This window comes from Orycteropus afer, unplaced genomic scaffold (genome assembly GCF_000298275.1).
Source record: "Orycteropus afer afer isolate SDZICR_OR568_19922 unplaced genomic scaffold, OryAfe1.0 scaffold00247, whole genome shotgun sequence".
Classification (NCBI taxonomy): domain Eukaryota; kingdom Metazoa; phylum Chordata; class Mammalia; order Tubulidentata; family Orycteropodidae; genus Orycteropus; species Orycteropus afer.
In genome coordinates this window covers 4,641,874-4,668,788 of record NW_006921834.1, presented here as the reverse complement: position 1 = coordinate 4,668,788, position 26,915 = coordinate 4,641,874, and the positions used below count along the sequence as shown (strand labels likewise).

Here is a 26,915-nt window from a genome sequence, read left to right as displayed (position 1 = left end):
GAAGAGAGGAGGTGGAGACAAAACTGATCTCAAATTCCAGTTTCCTCAGCCAGGAAAACCTCTGGCCAGAAGTTTGGAAGGGTGAGACTGTGAGATATTAATGTGGAGTAGACCTGAGCAGCTGGAGACATTCCCACTCACTACTGGGCACCCACAGAAAAGCAGTCCCTGTTTGAACCCTCCTTCTCTCAGGTCAGTATCAGGTTTTGCCTTTCCTCCCAGTCCAAAGGCTCCAAGCTGCTTCCTTGAGTCTAGCTTAAGTCTCTCCTGCTGCAGTAGGAGTGACCTGTGTGGGGCTTCTGGGATCCAGCTGCCTTAATCTGAGGCTTCCGACTCCTGGGAGAGGAACTTCGCAGACGTTTCGGTGATTTTGATCACGTGGCTTTTGGTTTTCTTCTTCCGGGAGGGGGCCTTGGAGAAGCCTGAATTGGAAGCAGCTATAGGGGAAATAAGGGATGGGGCACAGGAGGGGCTGGAGATTTGGGAGCCACTTAAAATGATGCCTTAGGGTCATGATCCCCCTGCACCCTGTTCCCCTCCCCGCCATGGGCTCTGGGGCAGGTAGACTCACTTGTTCTGCATTGGGACTGCACAGCGCTGACCACAGCAGCCGAGGGCAGCTCCATCCTGGGGAGGGGGCATGGTGGGATGTGAGGGAGGCTGTGGCTTAAGCTCCTCTGGGATTGAGGGCCTGGGACCTGGCAGGTAGAAGGATATTCCCAGCCCTGTGGCTGCCCTGCTGTGTGACTGGCTAGCCAGCTTGTCCTCTCTGGGCCTCTGCCTCCTCTCCCCTTCATAAATACTGACATTTAAACCAATCACCATGGAGTTGATTGATTCATGGAGACCCCATGAATGTCAGAGTTTTCAGTGACTGATATTTTGTAAGTAGATTGCCAGCCCTTTGTTCTGAGGCACCTCAGACAACCACCACCAACCTTTCTGGTAGCAGCTGAGTGCATTAACTCTTTGCACCACCCAGGGATTTCAGCTAACATTTAAAAAAAAACCAAGCCCACTGCCATCAAGTTGATTCCAAAGTATAGCAATTGGGTTTCCCCATTGGGTTTCCCAGGCTGCAAATCTTTACAGAAATAGATAGTCTCGCCTTCCTCTTGAGCAGATAGCTGGTGGGTTTGAACCACCAGTCTTCTGGTTAGCAGCCAAATGCCTTACTAAACCACTAAACCACCAGCACTCTGAGCACTTATTTGCAAGCATAATCGCATTAATCCTCTCTTCCCCTGGGTGAGGTGGGCCACATTTCCAGTCAGCCCATTTTTCACATGGGGAAACAGAGGATTTAATGAACTGGGCCACGGCTCCCTATTTGTAAGTGGCCGAGCCAGAACTTGAACCCAGGCCATGCTAGAGGGGAGGCTGACTTGGTGTGGGGCTGGTCGCCTAGCCTTCCTTCTTGCCTGTCCCCTCACCGGCTCTCCTCGCCCTCTACCAGCTTGCTGTAGGTGGCGATCTCGATGTCCAGGGCCAGCTTGGTGTTCATGAGCTCCTGGTACTCGCGCAGTTGCCGTGCCATGTCCTGCTTGGCCTGCTGCAGGGCGGCTTCCAGCTGGGCCAGCTTGGCCTTAGCATCCTGAAAGGCCAGCTCACCCTGCTCCTCGGCCGCCTTGATGTTCTCCTCCAGTTTTAGGCACTACAGTCGGGACAACAGAGGGAAGAGCGTGGATCACAGCTAGGAGCCCACCTGCGGCCTGGTGGGCATGTATGTGGGGAGAGAGGGCTGAGCAATGGCATTCTTGGGTTGCACATGAAGCAAGAGGGAATTCAGTTAGACTGTAGGAGATACCTTCCTAAGGCCAGAGGGAAGTACCACTCACCCAGGGATTCTGTCCCAACTTCCTTGTTGTTATTGTTACGTGCCATTGAGTCAGACCTGACTCATAGCGACCCCTCCTTGGGTTTCCGAGGCAGTATCACTATGGAAGTACATTGCCTTCCTTCTGAGGAGTGGCTGGTGAGTTTGAACCTACAGCCTTCTGGTTATCAGTAAAGTGCCTTAGGTACTATGCTACCAGAGCTCCTCCCAACTTCCCTACAGAGCCGCAATAGAGCAGCAATTGCTTGTCTTGGCAGGAGGCTGGGACTTAAGGCTCTACTCCCTTCTCTCTGTATAGTTGGTGGGAGGGCTGGGAGGGAGCCATTGGGCTCTGGCATATGAGGTGGTGGGGCCCTTTAATAGGCCAACAGCCCTGGCCAGTTTACAAAGAACTTTCCTATGCAATGCTCATGTGACTCTATAACCATCATAAGATGCTACTATCCCATTTGATAGATGAGGAAACAAAGGCACAGAGGTACAAGTGACCTGCCCAAGGCCACTATACCTGTACTCAGTGTTTGTGTTTAAGTGTGTGCTCCTCCCTGCCTACCCTGGGTGGGTCCTCCGGACACTCACGTGGCTCTTGGTGGAGAGGATCTGGGATCGGAGCTTCTGGATGCGCACGTTGAGGTCTGCAATTTCACTGCGGCTGCTCTGCAGGCTGATGCCAAACTCCGCCGAGCGGGCAGCTCGCTCCTCCAGCTGGGGGAGGGGAGAGCGTGGAGGGTGTCACTATGAGTGTCCCTCTTAGTACCCCTTGTCCCTTGCTGTTTTTTTTCTTCTTCTCTACATCTGTGTGAGGTGGGCCACATTTTGTCCCCTTTCATTATTCCCTGCCCCATTTCCATCCCTGTGGCTCCCTTCAGGCACCAGCCACCCTCTTTCCTCTCCTGCTCCCAGCGCCCCTCCTGCTTGCCCTGGACTGAGCCCCATGGGCTGGGCCCACACATGACCTGGTGTTGCTGGAGGCCATAGAGGTGAGTTTCCCTTGGCCCACCCCTCATCCTGAGCACAGAGCTAGGCTCTCCCCTTCTCCATACCTGCTGTGAGCTGACTGCAGTGGCCTCCCACACCCACCTTCTCTGTGCTTCCCCACCCCATTGTCACAGAGTCTTAGGACACATTGCTGCCAAAGACCTTAGTGATCACAGCCCAGCCCCTCCTGGGCCCAGGGAGCACTGTCCTGCTATCTTTCTGGCCTGTGGGTCCACCTGCCGCACCTGGCTCCTGGAGTACGCCTCAGCCTCCTCCAGGCTGCGTGCTGCGATGGCATCATACTGGGCTTTCACCTCCTCCACAATGTCACTCAGGTTGATGTGGCAGCGGCTGTCCATGCCCACGGTCACAGACACGTCCTTCACTTGGGTTGTCAGGTCCTTCAGGTCCTGCTTGGGCACAGAAGTTGGGGATTTAGGACTAGGGGAGGGCATCGGGACCCTCTGCCTCTCCAAGTCCCTTCAGGGTGAGCAGAGAGTGGAGTTTCTCCCTTCCTGTCTCCCTGGAGAGATGATGAAGGAATAAAGCCTTCCCACCAGAGCTCCCCAGCTTGGACTTGTGGGAAGCAGGTCACTAGTCTCTGCCCACCCACTGCTGTCCTCCCTCTCTGGGCAGGGAGACCCACCCTACCATCGTATTCTCTCCAGTCCCCTCCCCCCAACTGTCTGTTGCCCACTCCTGGGGTGGGACACCCTCCTCCTGGCTGGTGGGACAAGGTCCAGGGCCTGGGGAGCATCAGGCCCCTCGCTCACGATTCCACTGTTACAGCTCTGTGTCCTGTCCTGCAGCTCTCCCTCTGCAGGGACAGGAGCTCCCTGTGGGCCAGCAAAGCCCTTTCCATCTGCCTAGAATCTGGCACAAAGGCATGTCTCAGTTTGTCAAACAGATGTTGGAATGGAAGCCCCATGAATGATGAGGGGCTGGGGTGTGGCTAGAGGTCAACAGACATGCACTGCCCCTCCCCTGTCTCGTTGAAGGTGGGTACTGGCTGCTCAGGGTGAGGTCCTGCCTCTGACACTCAGACTTCAGGGAGAGTCACCTCCCATTCCCTCTCTACCTGAGGGGCTTACAGGCAACAGCAATGGGATTCAGCCACAAAATTTTCATCTTTTCCTCCCTTCCCTCATCTTCCCTCCTCTCTGTATCATCCCAGCTTAGGAAATGCCAACCCACATCTCTGGAGACACCTGGGAAGCTACCATTTCACGAAGACTCACTCCACACCAGGCTGGGTGCTAAGTGCTTTTCATGCTCTCACATTGACTCCTCAGGAGGCTGGTAGCTTCATTCACCCCAAGTTACTGAGGAGAAACTGAGGCACAAAGAGCTTATGTTATGAAACCAGCTCTGAGTGCAGAGCCAGACTCCAGAGCTCTTGGCCTTCCCCCACTGTTGATAAGCCTCAGAGGGTGGAGACAAGAAGCTGCAGCCTTCTTGTTTTTCTAGGCCCAGACTGGCTTCCTACCACACCCTGTCTGCAGCCTAACATCTTCCTGGCCAGCACGCTCAGGGGTGTGCAGGGAGGCAGGTGGGAACAGGGGTCTCCATATGTGTGCCCCTTGGGCCCTGGGCTGCTTCCCTGGAGATGTGGAACAGCAGCCAGGCCCTCTTTAGGAGAGAGGACCCAGAGAGGAGTGACCAGAGCATCTGCCAGCGTTGTGCAGAGAGTGAGTCACTGGGCTGGCCTGGTGGGGAGCTTCTGGAGGCAGGGAGTGGGCCAGGCAGAAGGAGGGTGGGGCTCAGGGCCCAGTGTGTAGGAAGTGAGGCTCCCCCTGGGGAAGGAGGGCCTGAGGCCTGGGCTGGATGGTATTCCTACTGGCATTCACAGTCCACCCCTGACTCTATTTCAATTGTCAAACTCAGTGTCCCCATTTCCCTGATTGCCTCATAACTTTTTTTTCCCAGTTGCTTGTTTGAATCAAGATCAAAACAAAGCTCATACATTAAAATTAGTACATACGTCTCTCTGCTTCTTTCAATCTGTAGACTTTTTTAAAAAAACAATCCAAGCCAGTTGCCATCAAGTCAGTTGTGGCTCATGGTAACCCTGTGTGTGCAGAGTAGAGCTGTTCCATGGGGTTCTCAAGGCTGTGACGTTTCAGAAGCAGGTCACCAGGCCTGTCTTCTGCAGAACCTCTGGGTTTGAACTGTTAGCATTTCAGTTGGTAGTTGAGTGCTAAACCATTTGTGCTGCCCAGGGAGTCCAATCTATAGAAACCCCCTCTATTTCTCGCTCTCTCTCTTTTATTTCCTTATCATGTTTTCTTGTTGCAAGAACCAGTTGCTTGGCTTGTGGAGTTTCCACAGTTTGGGTTTTGCTGTACCCCATGCTGGTGTTTCACACGCTTCCCAGTGCCCTATGTTTCCTAACATCTGCCCCTTTGGATCTGGGGTCCTTCTCAGACCCAGGTGCAGTTTTTTGGCTCATGACTGAATTATCATCCCTGGCTGTTGATTTCAGGCTCCTTCCTGACCCTATGCTCAGAGAGGCTGGGGTTGAGTGCCTGGTTTTTGTACCTGGCAGAGGCTGGTACTTCTGAACTGTTCTGGAGCTGTAGACTACAGGGACAAGGGTGGTTAACCAGAGCCTTGTGGGTCACCATGGAGGCCTGCTGAGTAAGGCTGCCCCTTGCCAGTCTGCTTGCCTGCCCAGCCCACTCCCAGGATCTCCTGGGGACAAGGATGGGCTCTGCAACCCTTCTGGAGGCACCCTGATTCTGCCCTGCAATTGGCAAGAGGTTGGGCTTGATGGCTATTGAGACGGCCAGCTGTCCTTGGGGGGCTGGGGACTCCTGTTGGGGCTGATCTTCAGTTGAATTTCAAAGAGATCCCTGTGCAGACACAAACTGATGGCCCAACCCATGCCAGAGTAAGGTTGGTGTTTACTATAGACTCATACCGCAAGGCAGCCACTGGCTACTATATGAGTGTAACATTTCCCATGTGGAACCAATACCCTGGCCAGAGCTTGACTGTGGACAGTTTCAGAGATGCAGCTTTAGGGTTAGTGGGCATGAGGAATTCTGGGTAGCGCTCTCCAACCTAGGCCTGACTTAGCATCTCCTACTCCCGGCCAGTGTACCTCAAGTGCAGCCATCACCTGCTGTCACTGGGGGCTCGCAAGTTGCTATGATGCTGAACAGGTTTCAGCAGAGCTTCCAGACTCAGACAGACTAAGAAGAAAGCCCAGGCAGTCTGCTTCTGAGAATCAGCCAGGGAAAACCCTATGGATCAAAACGGTCCAATCCTGTTTTGCAGGGGGTTGCTGTGAGTCGGGGAGCTCTGGTAGCATAGTGGCTAAGACACTTGCCTGCTCACCAGAAGGCTGGCGGTTCAAACCCACCAGCCACTCCTCAGAAGGAAGGTTGGGCAATCCTACTTCTGTAGTGATACTGCCTCGGTAACCCAAAGAGGGGTCGCTATGAGTCAGGGCTGACTCGACGGCACATAACAACAACAACAACAACAGCTGTGAGTCGGGGCTGACTTGATGGCAGTCGACAACCACAAACAGTCCAAGAAAAAGCCAGGGCACTGTCAGGACACACTGCAGAGCGGGGAGAGGGCTTCCCCAACCTGGGCCGGCAAGACTGGCAAGACACAGCTGATGGAGCACTCTCCCATCCTTTCTGGAGAGAGGCAGGGAAAGTAGGAGCTTGGGAAATAGACACAGGAAATGGAGTATTAGGAACACCCACAGACATGTTCAGACATGCTGGCCCCTGCAGGCTGCAGAGGGTACAACAATGCTTACTTGTGTGGTATGGAGGTGCTACCACGAGATAGGCCCCCTGGAGAGGACGTGCGTCTCCAACTTGGCAAGAATTAAGTTGAGGAGCAGTTTAGAGTCTCCTTTGGGAGCCAGAGTCTGAGGAGGATGCTGTGTGTGTGGACACCCTCATTAAGGTCCCCGAGGTCAGGGCAGAGGTGACTCCAGAGGGCAGTTTAGTCTTGGTCAGTAAACTGTAGTGTTTAATGGCTCAGAATTCTGAATACCACCACCTCTTATTAGCTGGGAAACCACAGCCAAGCTTCTAAACTTTTCTGAGCTTTAGTTTTCTCATCTGTAAGACGGATGTAATTATAGAACTGAACACAGCTAGCATTTATTCAGTGCTTACCACGTGCCAGATGCTGTTCTAAGTGCTTTAGCATGCCTTAACAAAATGAATCCTCACAACAGCCCAGTACACTTATTCTCTTCATTTTATAGATGGAGAAATCAAGGCATAGAGAGATTAAAGTAACCTGCCAAATTCACGTAGTCCAAGCTGCTCTAAAGTCTGTGCTCTCTTAATTGTGCCAAACTGCCTACTTCATAGGGTTGTTGTGAGGATTAAATGAGATTAGGTATGGAAAGCATTTAACAGCATGCCTGGTATATAGTAGGTGCTCAATAAACAGGCTCTAAGGATCACTAAAACTAAATCCACTGTCATTGAGTAGATTCCAACTTATTGTATTTTCAAAGGCTGTAGATCTTTATGGAAGTAGACTATCTCCTCTTCCTCCGGCAGAGCAGTTGGTGGGTTTGAACCACTGACTTTCTGGTTAGCAGCTAAATATGCCTCAACCACTGCACCACCTTGCACTAAGGATGGTATTGTTGTAGTTGGTAATGGTGATGAAGCTGGGATGGAGTGCCAGGGGCTGAGCAACCTACTCAAAGAGGCCTTGAGACACCTCTAAGGTAGGCGCCAGGACTGCTCAGAGGATGCCAGGTTCTCTGCAGGGCTTGGTCCCTTGCAGTGTGCCTGGCTGCTGGGGATTGTCAGCAGAGTCCCAGCTAATCTCCCTGTAACAGAGTCTGTGGGTGGGGCAGATGACATCCCAGCTGGATGCAGCCAGGCCCCAAATGCACTTGGGAGCGGGAATGTACCTTGGATGCTGAGGGGGAATGTGAGCTTCTGCCGGCAAGGTCCTCACCCCAGCCTCATGTCCCAGGAGGGCTGTCAGTCATGAAGCTCTGTGATGGCCATGAGAAGTGGACAGATTCTCTGGGAAGCTGCAGTGGTGCAGATGAGGCCCTGAGCAGCCCCTGACTGTCAGCTCCTGCTGAGCTGGTTGGGGAGGGGCTTTTCAGAACTTGTCCAGGCCATGTTTTATTCAGAGGTGCTTGTGGGCTCTGGGGAGGCCCATGGATGTGTGTGTGTGTGTGTATGTGTATGCATGTGTGTGTATGTTGGAGAAGGGAGGACTGTTTATTGGAATGGGAAGGGTGGACCTGTACATCAGTACTTTTCTGATCTAGTGCCTATTCTTAGACTGAAACAGGAGCATCCAGCTTTCTTGGGGCTACTCACTTTCCACCATCTGTGTCTTTCACCTAAGGCAGCCACGGCTAGCACCTTCCTTTGCTCACAACTGCCCTGTCCAGTATAGTAGCTACTAGTCATCTGCTGACCACAAAGTTGGTTGTTTGAGCCCATACGCTGGCTCCATAGGAGAAAGACTTGGCACTCTGCTTTTATAAAGATGATAGCCAAGAAAACCCTCTGGAACAGTTCTACTCTGCACATATGGTGTTACTATAAGTTGGAAGCAACTCAGTTGGATGCAGCCAGGCAGTGGCACTAACAATGACAACAATGAGAACAACAGCCATGTGAGGCTGTTGAGCACTTGAAATGGGGCTAGAATGAGTTGAGATGAGCTGTAAGTGTAGATAGAACTCACACTGTATTTTAAAGACTTGGGATGAAAAAAGAGTGTAAAATAGCCTACTAATTTTTTTTGTTTATATTGACTGATGTTGAAATCATCATATTTTGCAAATACTGAATTATATAAGATGTTATTACAATTATTTTATGTTCCTTTCCTTTTTAAAAATGTGACTACTAGAAAATTAATCCCTGGTGGTGCAAATGGTTCATATGCTCAACAGCTAACCGAAAGGCTGGGTTTGAGTCCTCTCAGAGGGGCCGTCCAAGAAAGGCCTGGAGATTCACTTCTGAAAACTCAGCCACTGAAAAGCTCTCAGAGCACAGTTCCACTCTGACACACATGGGGTGGCCCTGAGTTCAAACTGATGTGGCAGCAATTGATGATGGTGCTGGGTACTAGAATACTAAAAATTACACATATGGCTTGCACTCTAGCTCTATTAGATGGTGCAGGCTTAGACACCCATGGATATGGGCAATCTTTTTAGCAGAGGGTCAATGTTACCTTCTCAGCCTGAGCTGATAACAGGGAGCAGAATACAGACACCAACTCACCACCATGCTGCTTCCCAAAGTGATAACAGTTACAATGTACTGAGTATCTGCTGTGCTCACTACAGTCCCTTCTCCACAGCAGTCTTAACAAAAGTACAAACCATGCCCACTCTCCCCAGTACCTGCCAGTGGCTGGCCGTCCATCTCACTTAGAAAAAGGTCCAAACATCTTATTGGGGCCACAAACTCCACATGGCCTGACCTCTGCCAGGTTCTCTGGCCTTCCCTCCGAGGGCTTGCCACCTTGCCCTCTTGGCTATAGCCACAGCTTCTTCTTTCTTGTCTTTTAATCACAAACTCACTCCTGCTTTAGGGGCTTTGCACAGCTCAGCTGTCCCCCCTACGTTTTCCCCAAATCTCCACAGGGCTGGCTTTTCGCCATCTTTGTGCCTTGGCTCACTGGCACCACCTGACTATGGGATCTGAAGCTCTCCCTTCCTTCTGGCACTATTGGGTCACCTGGTAAGGCATCCCAGCACTTGTCGCTTTTGAGATGTTCTTGTTCAGATATTTGTTTACTTGCTTGTTCCCTGTCTCTTCTCAGCTAAGCAGGGACCTTGCCTGTTATTGCTGTTATAAAGGATGCATAGTAGACACACAATACACGTTTGTCAAAGGAATGAATGGATTTAAGCAACCTTACAAGGTGAGTGCTATTACTCTCCCCATTTTATAGATGAGGAAACAGGCACAGAAAGGCAAAAACTTGCCCACGGTCACAAGAATGGTAAAGGGCAGAGGCAGGATCTGGGTCCAAGGGATGCAAAGTTCAATGGAGTTTGCAGCCTTTCCATTGCTAATGAGGCAGGAGCCTAGAAGTTTTGTGGGTGTGTTTATGGCAGTGCCCAGGTATACCGCTGGCTAAGCCCAGACTTCTTTAGTTACATTGCCACATCTGCAGGCCCGCATCCTGGCTTAGAGGTTCGGCTCTGAGCTTGCTGAGAAGTGAGCAAACAGGGCAGAGTGCAGATTCTGAACCATTGGCCCCGCTGATGTTGGTGTGGGCTGCACTAGCCTGTGGGGAGTTGGGGTAGAGGAGCTCCTAACCCACTCCTTAAGCTGATCCACTGGCAATGTACCCCAGGCAGCCTCTTATGGCTGTGGAGGGTTTAGCCAGGGATATGAAGCTTCCAGGGCTACCAGTGTGAGTGTTTAGCCTGGAAGGGCTGCCTTCCCACTGTTCCCAAAGGTTGTGGTGTTCCCTCTGCTCTACTTCATCCCATGGTCACAAACAGGTCTCAGTCCCACAGAAGCATCAACTGGGGGCTGAGCCTCCTGGAAGGAAGTGTATCCGAGCACAGCTACGAAGCCCAGTCTTCGTTTCCATAGGGCAAGGCCATGTAGCTGTGGTCAGCAGCCTGTAGGGTCACTTCAGCAGAACTTTCTGACTGAGGGCAAGGCTTGGTCTTCCACTCTGACCTTGGCTGCATTGTCATAGCTTGGCACCAGCAGTTTACACAGAGGCTGCCAAGCCCTGCTATTGCCAACAATGGTCCTGTCTTGCTTTCAGCTGAACTGAAGGCATTTGTGGGAGCATAACAATAGTTTGGGAGCATCACCCCTACATGACCTCACCCAGGAAACAGGGGATGTGGAGGGGAGAACGGGTATCCTGAAGGATGCCCAGGAGGCAGTGGTTGGAGCAGAGAGTGACATCCAGCATCCAGCCCTCAGCAGCAGGGCCCATCCTGGTGTCTGCATAGCAGAGAGCACCCTGGGCCTGGTGGCCACTGTTCACCAAGAGGCAACTGAGAATGTGTTCTGGAGGCTCCTGTGTCTGCATTCACTGGGTCATTTTTTGTCTGCTTAGAAGCTAGGTCTTCCCTGCCTCAAGCAGATGGGGAAGAGTGAAGTACATGCTCATCAGGGCTAGAACTGCGAGCACCTGGGGTGCTCAGTGATCAGAGAGAGATTAGTCCAGTCAAGGAGTCCCTGTGTTGGCAGTTCTAGTCTACCCAGAGGTACCTAGGAAGGAAGACCTGGCTTTCTATATCCAAACTGTCAGCCACTGAAGACTCTAGAGCTCACTTCTACTCTGATACACATGGGGTCACCATGGGTCTAAATAGACTCAGTGGCAACTGGTAGTTCAGTAAGGACAGTTGTTCAAGTCCCGTTGGGCCCTGTCTCTGTGCTCAGCCTCTCAGTCTTTGCCCAGATGCCCCAGAACACTCTCACCATTCCATGCACACTTGAAGACGTAAGTTCTCGCTGAGAGTTATCTTTAGGAAATGTGCCCATGCTCCATGCAAATGAGTGATGGGGTGAAGGGTAAGATTACTGACATCAGCACAGGAAGGGGTTTAGCAGATTGTTACATCTGTGGCTGGAACGGGTAAGTGACTGCTGAAGGTCTCATGCCACACTGGATGTCCTGCCCTCCCCTGCATCCCCTGCCCAAGGACCCTTCAGCCCTTGGCTGGGCAGGACCCTGGCTACCTCTCACTCACCTGCTCATAGATGGTTTTCATCAGCTCCATGAAGCTCTTCAGACCTTTTAACTTGGTTTCCAGTTCAGTCCGTCGAAGACACTCTGTGTCCAGGTCCTGGGATTGGGAGCAGTGGTGAGGGATTGGAGAAGAAATGGAGGGGTTCCGGGTAGGAGTGGGATAGGGGTTCTTTGCTTCCTACATGAGAGTGGGAGGTGATTTCCAGAGGGCACCTGGCTCAGACCCTGGGAGAAAGGAGGAAAGTGGGGACAGATGCATCCCTCTAACTGTTGGCTTGGAAATCAAGCCTGTGAAGGCTTTGCTTGGGACTAAAGGAAAGTGAGGAGCCGCAGTGGTGCAATGGTTAAGTGGTTGGCTGCCAACAAAAAGGTTGGCAGTTTGCACCCACCTACCCGCTCCATAGGAGAAAGACATGGCGATCCGTTTCTGTCAAGATTATGGCAAAGAAAACCCTGTGGGGCAGTTCTACTCTGTCACATGGAGTCACTATGAGGTGGAATCAACTGGACAGGACCTAGCAGCAAAGGACAATAGGAGATCCGGAAGGAGAGGGCGCAGAAGGCCAGGAGGAAGGAGGAGGGCAGTTTGAGCAGGCTACCTTCTTCAGCTGGACGAAGGTGAACTCCATGTCTGTGCGCTTGGAGATCTCCTCCTCATACCTGGGAGGGAGAGGGAGGAGAAGAGTAGGAGAGAGAGAGAGAGAGAGAGAGAGAGGCTGGTGCTCAACTGGACCAATTAGAAAAAATGGCCCTTCCTTCAGGTGGATGCAACCCCACATCTCCTGTGACACCCCCAGTCTCTCACTCCCATTGAGCAGCCCATGATCATCTGTCCTCTCCCTCTTGTCCCTCCTCCTGGCTTGGCTCCACATCACCTCTTCCAGGAAGCCTTCCCTAATTGTGCAGCCTGCTCACCTTGGTACTCTCGCTCTTCATTTCCTCCCTTCCTCCAAGGACCTCAGGTTCCAATTGGTTTTGCCTTTGCTCAAGTTTGCTTCTAGCCCCCTACTCACACTACCTTTTTTCCTTCCCTGAAGCCTCCCTCCCCAACCCCCTGAAGCTTTGTTAGAAGGTGGACCCCATCCCATCATGTTTCTTCTAAAGAGACAACAGAAAGAGTGTGGGCTTTGCACATGGTTGTATTTTTGGACCATGACTTCACCTCCTCCCTCAGCTTCCTTGTCTGTGAGATGTATGTGTGTGTGAATGTGTGGGTGTGTGGGGTGACAAAGCCCACCTCTGATGCAATGTGTACAGTCAGTACTTTACAGAGGTGGGGTCCCTCCCTGCTCAGTTTTGCCTCCTCCTTACTCAAGTTCAGGAGCTTTGGTGGCATAGTGCCTACAGCATTTGACTGGTAACCAGAAGGCTGGCAGTACAAACCCACCAGGAAGGTTGGGCAATCTACTTCTGTAGAGATATTGCCTTGGAAACCCAAAGAGGGGTCACTATGAGTTGGAACCAACTCGATGGCAGTGAGTTTGGCTTGGTTTTTTGTACTCAAGTTCAACTCATGTTTGGAACATGGTTAGTTGGGGGAACTAGATCCCTAGTCCCTGACCTTACCCTCTTCCTCCAATCAAGGTGTTTATCTTGCCTCCATGTGGGTGGGTGTCAGCCAGCCTTAGGGTTCCTTGCCCCAGCTGATGTGGGGATCCTGCAGCTTCCTGTTTTCCCACCCTTCTCTCCAGGGAATACCTGAATCATTGGCGGCTCTAATTATAGTCGCCTCTCCGCCCTAGGCCTTGACCTCACAGCGGAGACAGCATCTATCACCCAGGTCGGCTGGCTGGACCTGCCCACCATAACAATGCCTTCTTTTCCACCAGCGTGCCTGCCCAAGGAGCTGATAGGAGTGCCTGGCTTAGAGGGGAGCCCCCTAATGGAGGCTAGAAACTGAGGCACACTGAATCTCTGACACTCCGTGTGCTGGATACAAACAGCATTTCCATCCAAGACCTGAGTCTGAGGGGTGCTCAGAGGGTGCAGATCGCAGCACTGGGGGAGAGGGACTGGTCAGGGGACTGCAGCAAACAAAATGCCTGTGAGGCACCTTGACTGGAGTGGGGAGTGACCACCTCCCCCTGTGCTGGGTGCTTTATGTGTACTCTCTCTTGTGATCTTCAGAGCCCCCACCCCTCCACTATTGGTCCCATTTTACAGATGGGGAGACCAAGGTTCCGAGAAGGGTGTGGCCTCAGCTGGGTTTAGTGACTGCTGTGGTGTGGTGGTTAAGCATGGTGCTCCAGAGCCAGCCTACTGGGACTCAAATCCCGACTTCCTTGCTAAGCTGCCATGTGACTTTGGATAAGTTACTGTATCTACTATGTGTGAACTATGATGATAGTGAAGTCGTGAGGCTTAAATAAGTTACACAAAAAGTGTTCACAGTGGTGCTCCACATCCGCCAAAGCTCTTACTGTTATTCTGGAAGCTGGACCCTCAGGCCTCTGTCCCCTGTCCCGGGCTCTCTAGCACTCCTGGAGAGAAACTGGGAGGCCTGATCGAAGAGAGGGGCAGTTTTCTGCAAGTCCTTCCCAAATCCTTAGGACTGGGCTGACTGGAACAGGCTTCCCAATGGGATCTGGGGGTCTCTGAGGAATTCCCTACCCTGGGTAGCCCTAAGATGAGAAGCCCTTCATCAGTTGGCCCTCCCACTATTAGCATCTCCCTTCCTCCCTGGATAACAGATTCTGCCAGCCTAGGGGCCAGAACTTGGGGTGCGTAACCCAGGGGGGCCTTGGAGGTGCCAAACCTCTTCTAACCCCTCACAGCTCTCTCCTCCTTCTTCCCTTCTCACAAGGTGTCCTGACTGCCACCCTGAGCTGATCTTCACGTCGCCCAGTGACTCATTTCCAATCCCTTCAAGCTGCTCCCTGACTTATTTTTTAGCTCTGACCACTGAGACATTTGACTGCTAACCAGATGGCAGATGGTTCAAACCCATCAGCCACTCCTCGGAAGGAAGGTTGGGCAATCTACTTCCATAGTGATACCACCTCGGAAACCCAAGAAGGGGTCACTATGAGTTGGGTTTGACTCGATGGCAGTGAGTTTGGTTTTCTGGTGCAGGGAAAGACACCAGGAGGGTCGGGGCCTGAGGGGTCTTCAGAATATCCTGTCTAGACTGAGGTCTTTCCTGCCCTTGGACCTTCAGGCATGCTGGGTGGGATGGGGTGGAGCCTGGTACCTCCCTGCCATGGACCATTTTCCAGGATCTAGCTGGTGGCACGGTACAAGCACTGGACTGAAGCAAGAAGCTGTGTTCTAATTTGGGGACTGTCCCTATAAGGTTCCTGCTAGCCCATATCCAGCCTTCACATGAACTAGCAAAAGGCCCCCTTCCTCAGAGGTGTGCAGTCCTGCACTAGTGTGCACGGCTTGATGCATGACTGGATTTCAGTCCCTGCTGACTGACTCTCTTAACCGATACTCTTGTCCAATGAACAGCTTGCACAAGTGTATGTAGCATCCCTGAGTCACTTGCTGTGTGGCCTTGGGCAAGTTGTTTCCTTTTGCTGGGCCTCTGCTTCCACCTTAGTAAACAGATGGGTTCAGCTAGCTGATCTTTGGAGTCCTTGCCGTCACAAAGCCTTTGGGAGTCTCCATTCCCGGAGAGGCTTAGGTGACGCCATCTCCCCTTACCACCCCCAGTCCTCTGCCAGTCTGCCAGCCACCAGCTCCCAAACCTGTTCTCAGGACCCTTTTCAGCTTGTTACCCCCCTCTCCCTTGTTTATTTCTGGGAGCGAGGCTGATCTCATCGCCTTGTAGAGGCAGGGCACAGCCCCTCCCTGCCAGGGCTCAGCTTGGCACCTCCTGGCTCCTGGGGGCCCCAGGCTCTGTGCAGGCTCAGCTATGGTCTGAAGCCCTCCAGCCTTGTTCCTAGGCCCAGTCTCTCCTCCCTGGACTCCATTGTGTTCTCTTCCCAGAGAGTGAAAGAGAGGCCCTGAACCTAAACAGAGTAAAAGCAGGCAGCAGGCAATGGAAACTAGGCAGAAGGCCAAGTGAGGGGGCTGAGCCAGATTAAAACAACAAGTAGTATTTGTACAGAACTTCCAGGTACAAAATGCTCCCATCAACAAGATCTGGCTGGGCAGCCTTCCTGGGAGAAGTCGTGCCGTGTGACTGAAGACAAGCCCCTGCGCTCTCTGGGCCTCTGTTTCCTTCCGTATAATAGAAGGAGCCAAGGCCCTCCAGCTCTGCCATTCTCTAGTCCCTTGAGGGTCAAAGACCTAGTAGGTATCGGTGGAATGAGCTGTGGGTTCTGGTTAGCTCATGCCTCTCTTCATGGTCAGGGGTCCGGAAGAATGGACAATCAGATTCCCTGCATGTTTCCCCAGGGCATGACCAGTGGAGAGGAGGTCAGGGAGGGGCCCAGCCAGGGAGATCAGCCCAGGCCAGGTTGCAGATCATGCCTGTTGGCTGGGAGGTTCTGGCCAGCTCATTCCAGATGAGGAAACTGAGGCCCACAGAATGGGGAGAGCTTCCTGTGTGACCGTCTCCTCTGATCCTGAGTGGAGCCTGAGCAGGAGAGGTCATGCAGAGAGGTGGTGGGAAAGCAGAGCCAGAGCCCAGAGCCTTGGACTACCGAGGGAGGCTGCCCCTACCCTTCAGCTCTGTCTGGCTGGCTTGGAGGCTCTAGGCCTTCCTGGAGCTGCAGGCAGGCCTCACCTTGGTCAGCAGGGCTTGAGACTGGACTTGGAGCTGGAGGAGGTGGGAGAGGGCCTAGGCCACACATTGTCCTGCCCTCAGGCTGGCTGGGGAGCCTCTTCCCAAGGAGACTAGGCTCAAGGGGGAGGTTCAGGCACAGCTTGGTTGCTCCATCCTGGCTCTGCCAAAAGCCCCCTTGTCCATGGAGCCCTGCCCACTGCCCAGAGGATTGCATTTCATCTGAGCAATCCAAATGCCTGGTTTGCCTCTAGACTGGCCAATCCAGTTCAGCAAACCCACATCAAGCACCTACTGTGTGCCAGGCCCTTCAGCCTTCTGCGGGCTAGGAGAGCTGCTGCTTATACTGCCAAGCCGAACTCTCGACTTCCTCCTTCTACCAGCTTTAAATTGGTGCCAACTATTATCATGCCCATTTTATACAGGAGGAAACTGAGGTATAGATGTTAAGCAACTTGCCTGAGGTCACAGAGCTACTAAGCGCTAGGGGCAAGAATTAACTCTTTCTAGTCAATACCCAAGCCTGGGCCCTTCACTACTGAACACACTGCCTACCAGCTGATTATCTCCCTGTCTGAGTTGTGAAGGCATCTTGCAGGCTAGGGCTGTGTTTTCCTCATCTCTCTACTTGCAAAATCGACCTCGATGCCTAGTACACATTACTTGTAGGTGATAGCTGCTTTATTCAAATAAAATCCACCCTTATCATCCCCTGCCTGCACCCTAGCTGCTTCCCTTCCCTTTCTAGCCCAGTAGAGATCAAAATCCAAAGCCATATCCAAAACAGAAGCCCGTCTGTTGTTCCAGCTGGTGACATAATTTCCCATCACCAGTGGGATGCGTGGGCAAGAACAGGCGTGTTTATGGGCACCAGAGGATGGGCTGTTCAAATCAGGGGATTGTGGGTTGGGTCAGCAAGCATAGTGCTTAGCTGTGAACTAGCCACAAGACTGACTTGTCTGCAAGGTTCACTATTTGGGCTGTGGTTAAAGTGTTTAGAATATTATTAGGAACATAGTAGGTCCTTAGTAAGCATATCTGGAGTCAAGAAATGTTCTGTATCTCCTTTCCTCTGTCTCTGTGCCCTGCACTTCCCACCTGCACAGGTTGGTCCCCACATTTCGTTCCTGAGCAGAAGACCCAGGTCTTAACTGTGGTCCTTAGAGGGCCTGGCCTACCTGATTCGGAACTCTTCTACCTTCCCGAGCACCTGCAGCAGGTTGGCTTCCAGCTGTCCCCGCTCCTGGCTGACTTTGCGCAGCTGCTCCTGCAGCTGGCCCTGGTATTCCTCGTAGAGGTGCCCCAGGTCGAAGACACTGGAGTCTTGCCCCTGCAGGAAGCTCCAGCGGGTCTCCAGCAGCTGATTACGCTGCTCCAGGGCTTGTACCTGGGAGAGCAGGAAGGTGGTGGTGAGAGGGCCAGGTGTGGCCAGGTAGGGGGCTGAAGTGCCAGGCCCTGGAGTGGGCTTCTCTGAGAAGTAGCAGCTCATCAGTGCACACCCACCCTCTGCCCTGCTCAGTGCATTCAGAACTAATCTCCAATTACCCATTGTTACAACCAAAGATGGTGAGATAAGGAGGGAATCAGAGAGTGGAGCCAATGAGCAAAGGTTTCCTAGGGGAGGGGCAGGGCCAGGTATATGAGACTAGAGGGAACTCAGGCTTGAATGCCAGTTATGTGTGGCAGGCTCTCAATGCTTGCCTGGGGCTTGGGTGGGAGACCCCAGGTAACGTGGGATGTCACAGGCCTGTCTGCCTGCCCCTTGACAGGCCTGGTCTCATCTTGTCTTGGAAACTCAGCAGGGTAGGGCCTGGTTAGGACTTAAAATGCTAATCCTTCCGACAACCTTGGACTTGTATCCTCCTCTCTGAGCCTCAGTTTCCCCAGCTGGAAGTTGGGGATGATATCATCTGTCCTGGCCACCTCTGAGGGCTGTTGGGAGAACAATCGGGGGATGTACTTTGGAATAATAATACCAGCAAACATTTATGTGGCACCTACTGTGTGCCAGGCATTGTTCTTAACTCATTTAAATCCCTGGAACAACCCAATGGGATAGATATGATTATTGGCTGCATCTTACAGATGAAAATCCAAGTAGTTTGAGTTTAGTATCTCTGCTCTTAACCACTGCAGCATCTGCCTCCTGTCTGTTGAGTTACTGAGGGCCCTGGAACTCCAGCTACTCTTCCTGAGCTGGCCTATGCTTTGAAGATGAAGACTGGAAGGGCTTCTGAGCACTACTGTACCTCTCAAACTCCACTCACTCATGCTCTCCCACTCAGACTCCTACAGGGGCTCCCAGGGCCTGTGAATCACACTACAACCATTGTCAGACTGTCAGGGTCCCTCTTGAGTCCATTCCTCCCCTACCTCCCAGCCCATTCCAGCCTCAGCTTCAGGCCAAACCCCCCCCCCACACACACACACACCACCTCTACTCTCCCAGATCTTTGCATGCTCCAGCCCTCCTTGGGCACCCTCCTTTCCACCGCTCCAGTCCCTCCTCACCTTCCCCTTTGTGCTGTGGCTCTCATCTTGCAGGAAGCCCTCTGTGACTAACAGTTGGGAAGACTCCCTATTTTCTCAGTTGTTGAGGCCCTTGGTTTTACTGCTTCTCTTTTGTCCTGGCCCACCACCCCTCCTTATTAGGCTGGGGGCCATATATTCCTCCCACCCTACTGAGGTGGGAGGAACCTGAATCCTGGGCAGTTCAGGCTACAGTTGTGATAATGAACCTGATAATGTTTCCTGTGATCACAGGCTAGGCCAGCCCTGGTAGTCCTGCCAAGCATCTGAGGCTCTTTCCATCACTGCTGGAGCCACTGGCACAGGCTCACAGAATCACAGCCAGAGAGAGCCGCCAGCAGCTGTGGGTCAGCTGCTCTGAACTCTTCATGTACAGAGATGGAGGCCCAGGGGTGCCACACACAACACCTTGGTGGCAGAGCTTCTCAGAGAGACCCATCTGATGGCTGCTGCCCAATCTGGACCTGGATTGGGTGCCTCTGTCTGCCCTGCCCACATCCTCAGACTTTCCTCTTCTTCCTTGAGAAGCTCTGATGACTTTGGGAAGTCCATTCTGACACTCACAAGAGACAACAGCAGCAAAAATAATGGACAGCAGCATGTAGAAATGGTACCTGCGGACTGTTGGTCCCCTGCAAACTTCCAACTACACAGGTAAGTTCTGCAGGAAGCTGACATTAAGTCTACCGTCTGCTGTCATCACAGCCAAACTGGTTCAGTGGGGATGGAGGTCAAGAGTGTTTCTGCCCTGCTTTGTGTGTGCGAGAGGGAGCACTGGGAGGGGGGTATCTGCTCACCCCACTTTCCCTCCGTTTTGACAAGCAGGATCCCTGTGTTTACACTGAGGGTGGAGTGAGAGGAGAGATGTGAGAATTCTTCCTCCACCCATGAGCAGCAGAAAAACCTTCACACCAGGAAGTTCTTCCCTTAGTCTTACCTCAGTCCCCCATGTTTCAGCATGAGCCCACTGGGAGGTGATGTGCATTTGGCAGCCAATCCAGCAAGAGGGTATTTTTGGTCTTGGGGGATCAGGGACAGTCTCCTGTCTCCTGCTGCCCTGGGGGGACTCACTTGTTGTCTCAGTGGGTGGGGATAGAAACTGATCCCCCACCCAGGACCTTCCCTGAAGGAAGGCTCCTCCCTCTCGGAACAATGGTTTAGGGAGGGCTGGTAATCCAGGGCCCTTGGAGGTACCAGGTTAATTGCCTCCAACCCTTCAAGGCTGGTTTTACCACTCATTTTTCCTTCTCTCTGTTTCAGCCCCACCACCTCCTCTGCCCTGACCTTAGATCACACAGTGGCAGCTCTAGGAGGGTTCTAAGAGAGCAGATGCCTGGCTTATCTGCCTCCCATTTTACAGATGAAAAAATGGAGGCTCGGAGGCAGGAAGTGTATGATGGTGGGCTGCCCAGCTGAGAAGCAGGGCCAGGCCTAGGCAGGGTTGTGGGGAGAGATGTGCTCTTTTGCAGGGAACTGAGCAGCCCAGGGTAGAGGTCCTGGCTGGGGTCCTCCTTGAGGGAGGGAGGCCACACATAGCAAAGGGTTAGATCCCTAACCTGTGATGCAGGTAAGCCTAGAGGGTGGTGCCTTTGGAGGCATGCAGGTACTATTCTTCAGGTGGCCTTCAACCAGAGATTGTCTTTGCCCGGGAAGACCCCTAACCTCTTGGTCAAAAAAGCTGATTTGAGCCTTCCTGGCTGCAGGCAGTGGGATGGCTCCAGTGACTTCCTGAGGTCAATCAGGCCTAGGGACAGACATTGCTCTATCTCTCCATCTCTAAGCCTTCCATTACCCCTCTTGAATTCCCTCTGTAGGGTCCTGAGGCTGAGCTTGGGCAGTCCTTCCTCCTGTCCCACCTCTATCCCCTCTGCCGTCTGCAAGTGAAGGGAGGGGTCCAGCCATTGCCCTCTCCTTGCCTCCCTTGGCCTTCTTTCCTGAGGACCCTCTTGCTGCTGCTTCGCATCCCTCCCTTCCTCTCATGATGTAGCCTTACCAGCCCTTCCACTGGCATGAGCTCAGGGCCACCCTCAGAGGAGGAATCAGAAGCACAGAGAGGGCAAGCAGCTTGCCCAAGGACACACAGCCAACAAGTGGCAGAGCCAAGACTGTTCCAGGGCTCCTTGGTCATCTTGCGGGAGTCTCCCCCACCCCTCCTCCTTCTCCTCGGTGCTGTCTTGTTTCTCTCAGTGCCTCAGAGAACAAAGAAGGGGATGTGGAGCCTGAGTGCCCCCACCTTTCTGCCCAGAGTCCCCAGCCCTGCAGGTGTCATGGCCTCTCACCTCTGGACCCACCACAATGCACCCCTTACCTACAAAATTCTGCCATTTCTTCCTCCAACAAGGCCCCCTGCCTGCCTTCTTCTCCGGCTCCTGCCTGGAAGAGGCTCAAGGGATTCTAGGAGCTCCCTGGGCCAGGGCCTATTAATTTCATTTTTTATTTAACAAACACTTACAAAGCACTTACCATGCACCAGCTGTGTTCTAAGTGCTTTTTTTTTTTTTTTTAATATCGCATTTTCTTTTGACAAGCCTGTTATAATTTGCCTGAGATTATGCAGCTGGTTAGTGTGTATGGGGGAAGCCCAGATTCACACTCAGTGGGGGTGACTCCAGACGTCATGCTCTTAACCACTGCCTGCTTCTATCCAGGCACTCAACAGCCTTACAGAAGCAGAAAGGGACAGACCTTCTCAGTAGACTTAGTGGCTCACTTGGGATTCCTGGGGGCAGTGCCATAGCAGTCAGGGCCCCCAAACAGCTGGCATTAACTGCTCCCGGTATCCCACTATGAAGGGTGTCCCCACACCAAGGCCAGGCTTGAAGGCTGGGAGGCTCCAATCCTGCTCTAGACTTTCAGAGCATTGCCTTGGCTCCTGGACACAGAACGTCTGGCCCAGGGTCCCCTCCCTGTGCCTCCACACCCCTGCTGTCCCATGGCAGAGGTACAGAGTGATATCAGCACTGGCATTCGAGGGAGAAAAGCTATTCATCAGAGCCAAATTACATAGCTCAGTGAAGCATTCCTTTTAAGGGATTAATCTGGGTTTGGAGAGGAGGTTGCTCTGCAGGAACCTGCCTCCCAATAGAGATGGCTGCCGGACTGTTCTCGAGGGAAAACTAGGGCAACAGTGCGGGACTCGAGGAACCCAGCTACCGTGCACAGTGGTCCTTCTCCAGTTAGTCAGTCCCCTCCACATACCCCACCCTAGGCACTGTAAGAGTAGATGAGGAAACTTGTTTGGGCACATGAGTGGGAGAGGCAAAGTAATGATTCCCACCTCAGAGACTATTGGCCCTGTGTCTCACAGACCTGAGTTCAAGTCCAGACTATACCCCTTGCCAGCTGCATGACCTTGGGCAAGGCACTTAACCTCTCTGGTCCTTGGTTTCCTCATCTGCACAGTAAGGAAACTAACAGCCAGAGTGTTGCTGAGTGGGCTCAATGACATCACATTTGTAAATTTCCTGCAGAGAACCGGGTACAAACTGACGCTCAGTAAATGTCACATTCCTCCCTCTGTCCCACTCCGCCTCTGCTTCTCTCTTCATACTCCCACCTAATGCAGGAGACTGGCAACAGGAAGAGGAACACAGAATCTGGAGGCCAAGGTACCAACAAGAGCTGAGCCTGGGCAGAAGGATGGCTCCGGTTTATAGGGAGGATGAGAAAGTTTGAGTTTTCCTCATCTGTAAAAAGGGCATAAACTGTCTATTTCCATAAGGTTGCTGAGGGAAATAGAGATAAATATGTCACCCACCCAGCGACTCATAGTGACCCCTCCTTGGATTGGATACTGTCCAAGGCAGTATCTCTATGGAAGTAGATCGGAAGTAGATCTCCTAACCTTCCTTTGGAGGAGTGGCTGGTGGGTTTGAACCACCAGCCTTCCGGTTAGCAGTCAAATGCCTTATGCACTACGCTACCAGAGCTCCAAGCACAGTGCCTGGTACATAGTAGACAAATGCTCAGCTGCAGCTGTTACTCTGATGATTATTGTTCTTGGGTGGGGTTGGAGGGCACAGAGCTGGGAGGATGACCAATAGAGGCTTCTTGGAGGAGGTGAGTGAAGAGCAGGTGTGGGAGGTGGACAAGACTCCCTAGAGATTACATCACATTTACATTTACTAGTAGCCCTTGCCCTGGGGGCATGATGAACAACATGTAGGCTGTGGGCAATGGGGTCTGGGAAGCAAGGGGAGTAGGGTTCTGGGGAGTCACTCCCTCTACTCTCTGGTGGGGTGTGGGGGAGTAGGAAGAGGCAGCTGCCTGCTTCTTATTGGAAGCATATATCCCCTGCATTCCTATCTCCTGATGCCAAAGCTGCATCCTCCTTCTGGTGGCTGCCCCACATGGCCCTTTAGCCTGCTTCCGACCCTGGTAAGCTGCCTTGAGAGAGATGCTGCAGGGCCAGAGGCCTGAGGGCCTGAGGGATGGACATAAGGTGGACCATTGAGAGGTCCTCTCTGCTGTCCACCTGCCATGGGGTAGGACCATAGACCACACCTCCATCTGCTGGTCCAGCGAGGGGGAAATACCCTTGGCCACACTCACGGTGCTCTTTGCTGGTCCATGCCTGGAGGGGGTACCCCGGGCCATGCCGAATGTTATTACCCAGACATCCCTCAAAGGCCATCCTAGACCCCTTTCTCTCCTCAAGCCAGGATGTATCAGAAACTTCCCTCCCCATCTGTTTGCTCACAGCGGCCTGTGGAGGCCCATGCTGGCTCCCCATTGGCTGGGAGCAGGGGTGGAACAAGATGCTTGGGGGCAGGGTGTATGTGTGTGTGTGTGGGGGGATACACAGCTCAACCACCCGCCTGGGCTTGATAATCCTTAGTTTTGGGACCCCCTTCCCTTCTGCTCACCTTGCCAATCAAGGAGGCAAACTTGTCATTGAGGATCTTCATCTCCTCCTTCTCCTGGTTCTTCTGCTGCTGAATAGCTGGGTCCACCTTCAGGTCCAAGGGCACCAGCAGGCTAGGGTTCAAGGTCACCTTGGGGATGGTGCCAGTCGGTTGGCATCCCGTGAGGCTACGGGAGCTGAAGCCTGGCCCAGGGGCCCCACAGCTGTCCCATCCCAAGGTCCCAGGCTGGGGGCTGCATATTGGATTCACCTCACAGCTGCTGATGCTGCTGAAACCAGTGACACAGGAGCGGCAAGCCATGGCACCCCCCGGCCCAGGAGCGGGGAGGGCGCAGGCTGGGTGAACGAGCAAGCTAGGGAGAGCTGGTGGCTGGCTCTGGTCGCAGCCAGGGCGGGCTGGGGACTGAGGAGCAAACACCTGTCGTACAGTGCTCATTAGCTCGGGGAGGGCGGGGCACCTCCTAGCCCGACCAACCTGTTAGATGATGTGGTGCTCCTGCCCCTCCCCCAGCACCACGCAGGATCCCTCTCTTGGGCAGGGGATTTGCCTGCCTGAGGGGGCTGCTCACAGTTTGTTCATAGGGGAGGGGGCTGAGGCTGGCTGCGCGGGTGGATGGGGGAGGTGGGGGAGGCAAAAGGAAGTGCAGATTCTACAAGGAAAGAGAGAGAAGAGAGCGCGCCTCTTGCTGCAAACCTCAGCTGCATACCTGAGAGCTGACGTATCTGGCTCACATACTTCTCTGGAAAAGATGAGGCAAGAAGCAGCCCTGGGCTCCTGAGTGTAGGGCAGCTGACCTGGGCACCATGCCAGCCTGGCACTGGAAAACAGCACCTTTATTTTCTGTTGCCAAAGAGTCTCCTGACTTACCTTCTCCCTTCTTCCTTCCTCTCTCCCTCCCTTCCTCCCTCCCTTCCTCCCTCCCTCCCTTCCTTCCTCCCTTCCTTCTTCCCTCCCTTCCTTCCATCAATTTCAACTATCATTTATTGAGCATTTCCTATGTGCAGCCCACTGTCTCAGGCTGGAGGGGAAAAGATGGTTAGAGCCAAGAGCCCTTGGCTTTGAAAAGTGAGACCGAAGATTATTAGTGGTTATTAGGGCTCTTCGGAAGGAAGGTTGGGCAATCTACTTCCATATCGATAGGGCCTCAGAAACCCAAGGAGAGGTCACTATGAATTGGTCTGACTGGGGGGGTGGCACATAACAACAATGGGTAGGAGGGAGGGGGAAAGGGGAAGCTTTTGTTTGGGGGGGCATTGAGTTTATGCTAATGGTGGTGGAATATTTTGGAAAAGGATAGCAATAATGGTGGCACAACATGGAAAAGAAAAACAAGTGAGACCTGGGTTCAAGACTGAGCTGGACTTTTTTGTTTTCATTTGTAAAATGGGGATAAAAATACCCACCCCACTTCTGACACATGCTGCCCCTCCGCCATTTAACACCCACCTGCATGGTTCACCTCAGCCTCCCAACATCTTCATCCTGACCTGGTATCCTAATGGCATGAGGTCAAACACAGCGCCCTGCCCTGCTCCACACTGGTCACCCCTGTGCACTCTGGGGAGAGGAGTGGACAGGAACAGCATCTGGGTCTGTTCATGTCAAAATAAGAGCTGATGTGCCAGGTATGTCCCAAATGCTATACATGGATTGGGGAGCTCTGGTAGCCTAGTGCCTAAGGCACCTGACTGCTAACCAGAAGGCTGGTGGTTCAAACCCTCCAGCCACTCCTCGGAAGGAAGGGTGGGCAATCTACTTCCATAGTGATACCGCCTCCAAAACCCAAGGAGGGGTCACTATGAGTCGGATCTTACTCGACGGCGCATAACAACAACAACAATCCTCACAACAACCATATGAGGTAGATGCTTTCATTTTCAATATCCCCAGTTTACAGAGGAGAAAACCGAGGCTCAATAGGCTTTAGTTCCTGGACCAAGGTCACACAATTCCTTCATGACGGACTTGAAAGCAGAGAGTTGGAGTTTTGAGTCTTTACTCTTAGCCTCTGAGTTTTGTGACCCTTGGAAAGAATTATTGTTGTTTGCTATCAAGTCAATTAGAAGCCCTGGTAGCACAGTGGTTAAAGCATTTGCCTGCTAACCAAAAGGTTGGTGGTTTGACCTTGCCATCTACCCCCTGGAAGATAGACGAGGCAGTCTGCTTCTGTAAAGACTTAGCCTTGGAAATCCTAGAGCAGTTCTACTCTGTCCTGTAGGTTTGCTATGAGTAGGAATTTACTCAACAGTATATATACAAATCAAGTCAATTCCAATTCACAATGACCCCAAAGGACAGAGTAGAACTGCCCAATAGGGGTTTCTAGGTGGTAATCTTTAGGGGAGCAGATAGTCAGGTCTTTTCTTCATGGAGCAACTGGTGGTGACCTTTCAGTTAGCAGCTGAGTGCTTTATCCATTGTACCACTCATTCCTGGAAAATGTAAACCAAAACCAAACTCACTGCTGTTGAGTCGACTCATAGTGACCTCTCCTTGGGTTTCCGAGGCAGTGTCTCTATGGAAATAGATTCCCCAATCTTTCTTCTGAGGAGTGGCTGGTGGCTTGTGGGTTTGAACTACCAGCCTTCTGGTTAGCAGTCAGATGCCTTAGGGACTATGCCACCAGAGTAGTGGGATAGAAAAAAGAAGCTGTCTTGTTACTGTTGGGGCTCAGTTTAGGTCAGCCCTGTACCCTAATTTTCTTTCAGCTGGATGACTAGTTCTTATAAGCCTCTCTGCAGAATGTCTTTTGTGGTAAATATGTAGGTAACAAATCATTAGCCATTTCAACAATCTTCAAATGTGCAGTTCAGTGGCATTAAACATGTTCATGATGCTGTTCAACCAGCACCATTCCCGAATGCATAATCTCTTCTAAATCTGCTGTTTATTTTATTTTATTTTTTATTGTGATTGGGTAAAAGTTTACAGAGGAAATTTATTTTTCATACAGCAGTTCACATACACTTTGTCTTATGACATTGACTACAATTTACCCCAATGCAACAGCTCCCCTCCCACTTCCTCCCAATAGTTACCTCTTCCCTGTGTCCATCCCTCCATGTACTCCTGCCCCCTTAGCTGTCTCCCTGTGCATAAACAGCCCTTCTTTCTCCCATGATTGTTCTCTCCAAGGAGTGTATCTACCTCAGGTAAATGTTCAACTTATATGCTTGTCTTTTGTTTGGCTGGAAGCCACAGGTGTGGGTTCAATTCCAGACCTGAAGGGCAGCTAGGGGTCATACTTTTAGTGGCTCCACCAGGCTCTATCAGACCAGCAAACCTGGTCTCTTTTTTTTTTTCCCCCCCAAATGACTTTGAATTTTGTTCTACATTGTTCTCCCTG

The 26,915-nt window shown here is 52.3% G+C and overlaps 1 protein-coding gene across 1 annotated transcript; it reads right to left on the bottom strand.

Moving 5' to 3' along the window:
• Positions 1-315: 315 nt before the first annotated feature.
• On the bottom strand, positions 316-23,869 carry KRT80 (keratin 80). The gene is made up of 9 exons (XM_007949572.1): positions 23,570-23,869; positions 17,354-17,562; positions 12,106-12,166; positions 11,508-11,603; positions 3,061-3,225; positions 2,417-2,542; positions 1,434-1,654; positions 572-627; positions 316-437 (listed from the first exon to the last, which is right to left on the bottom strand). The coding sequence occupies exons 1-9, from the start codon at positions 23,867-23,869 to the stop codon at positions 316-318; spliced, it is 1,356 nt and encodes a 451-aa protein (XP_007947763.1).
• Between the last annotated feature and the right edge of the window lie 3,046 nt (positions 23,870-26,915).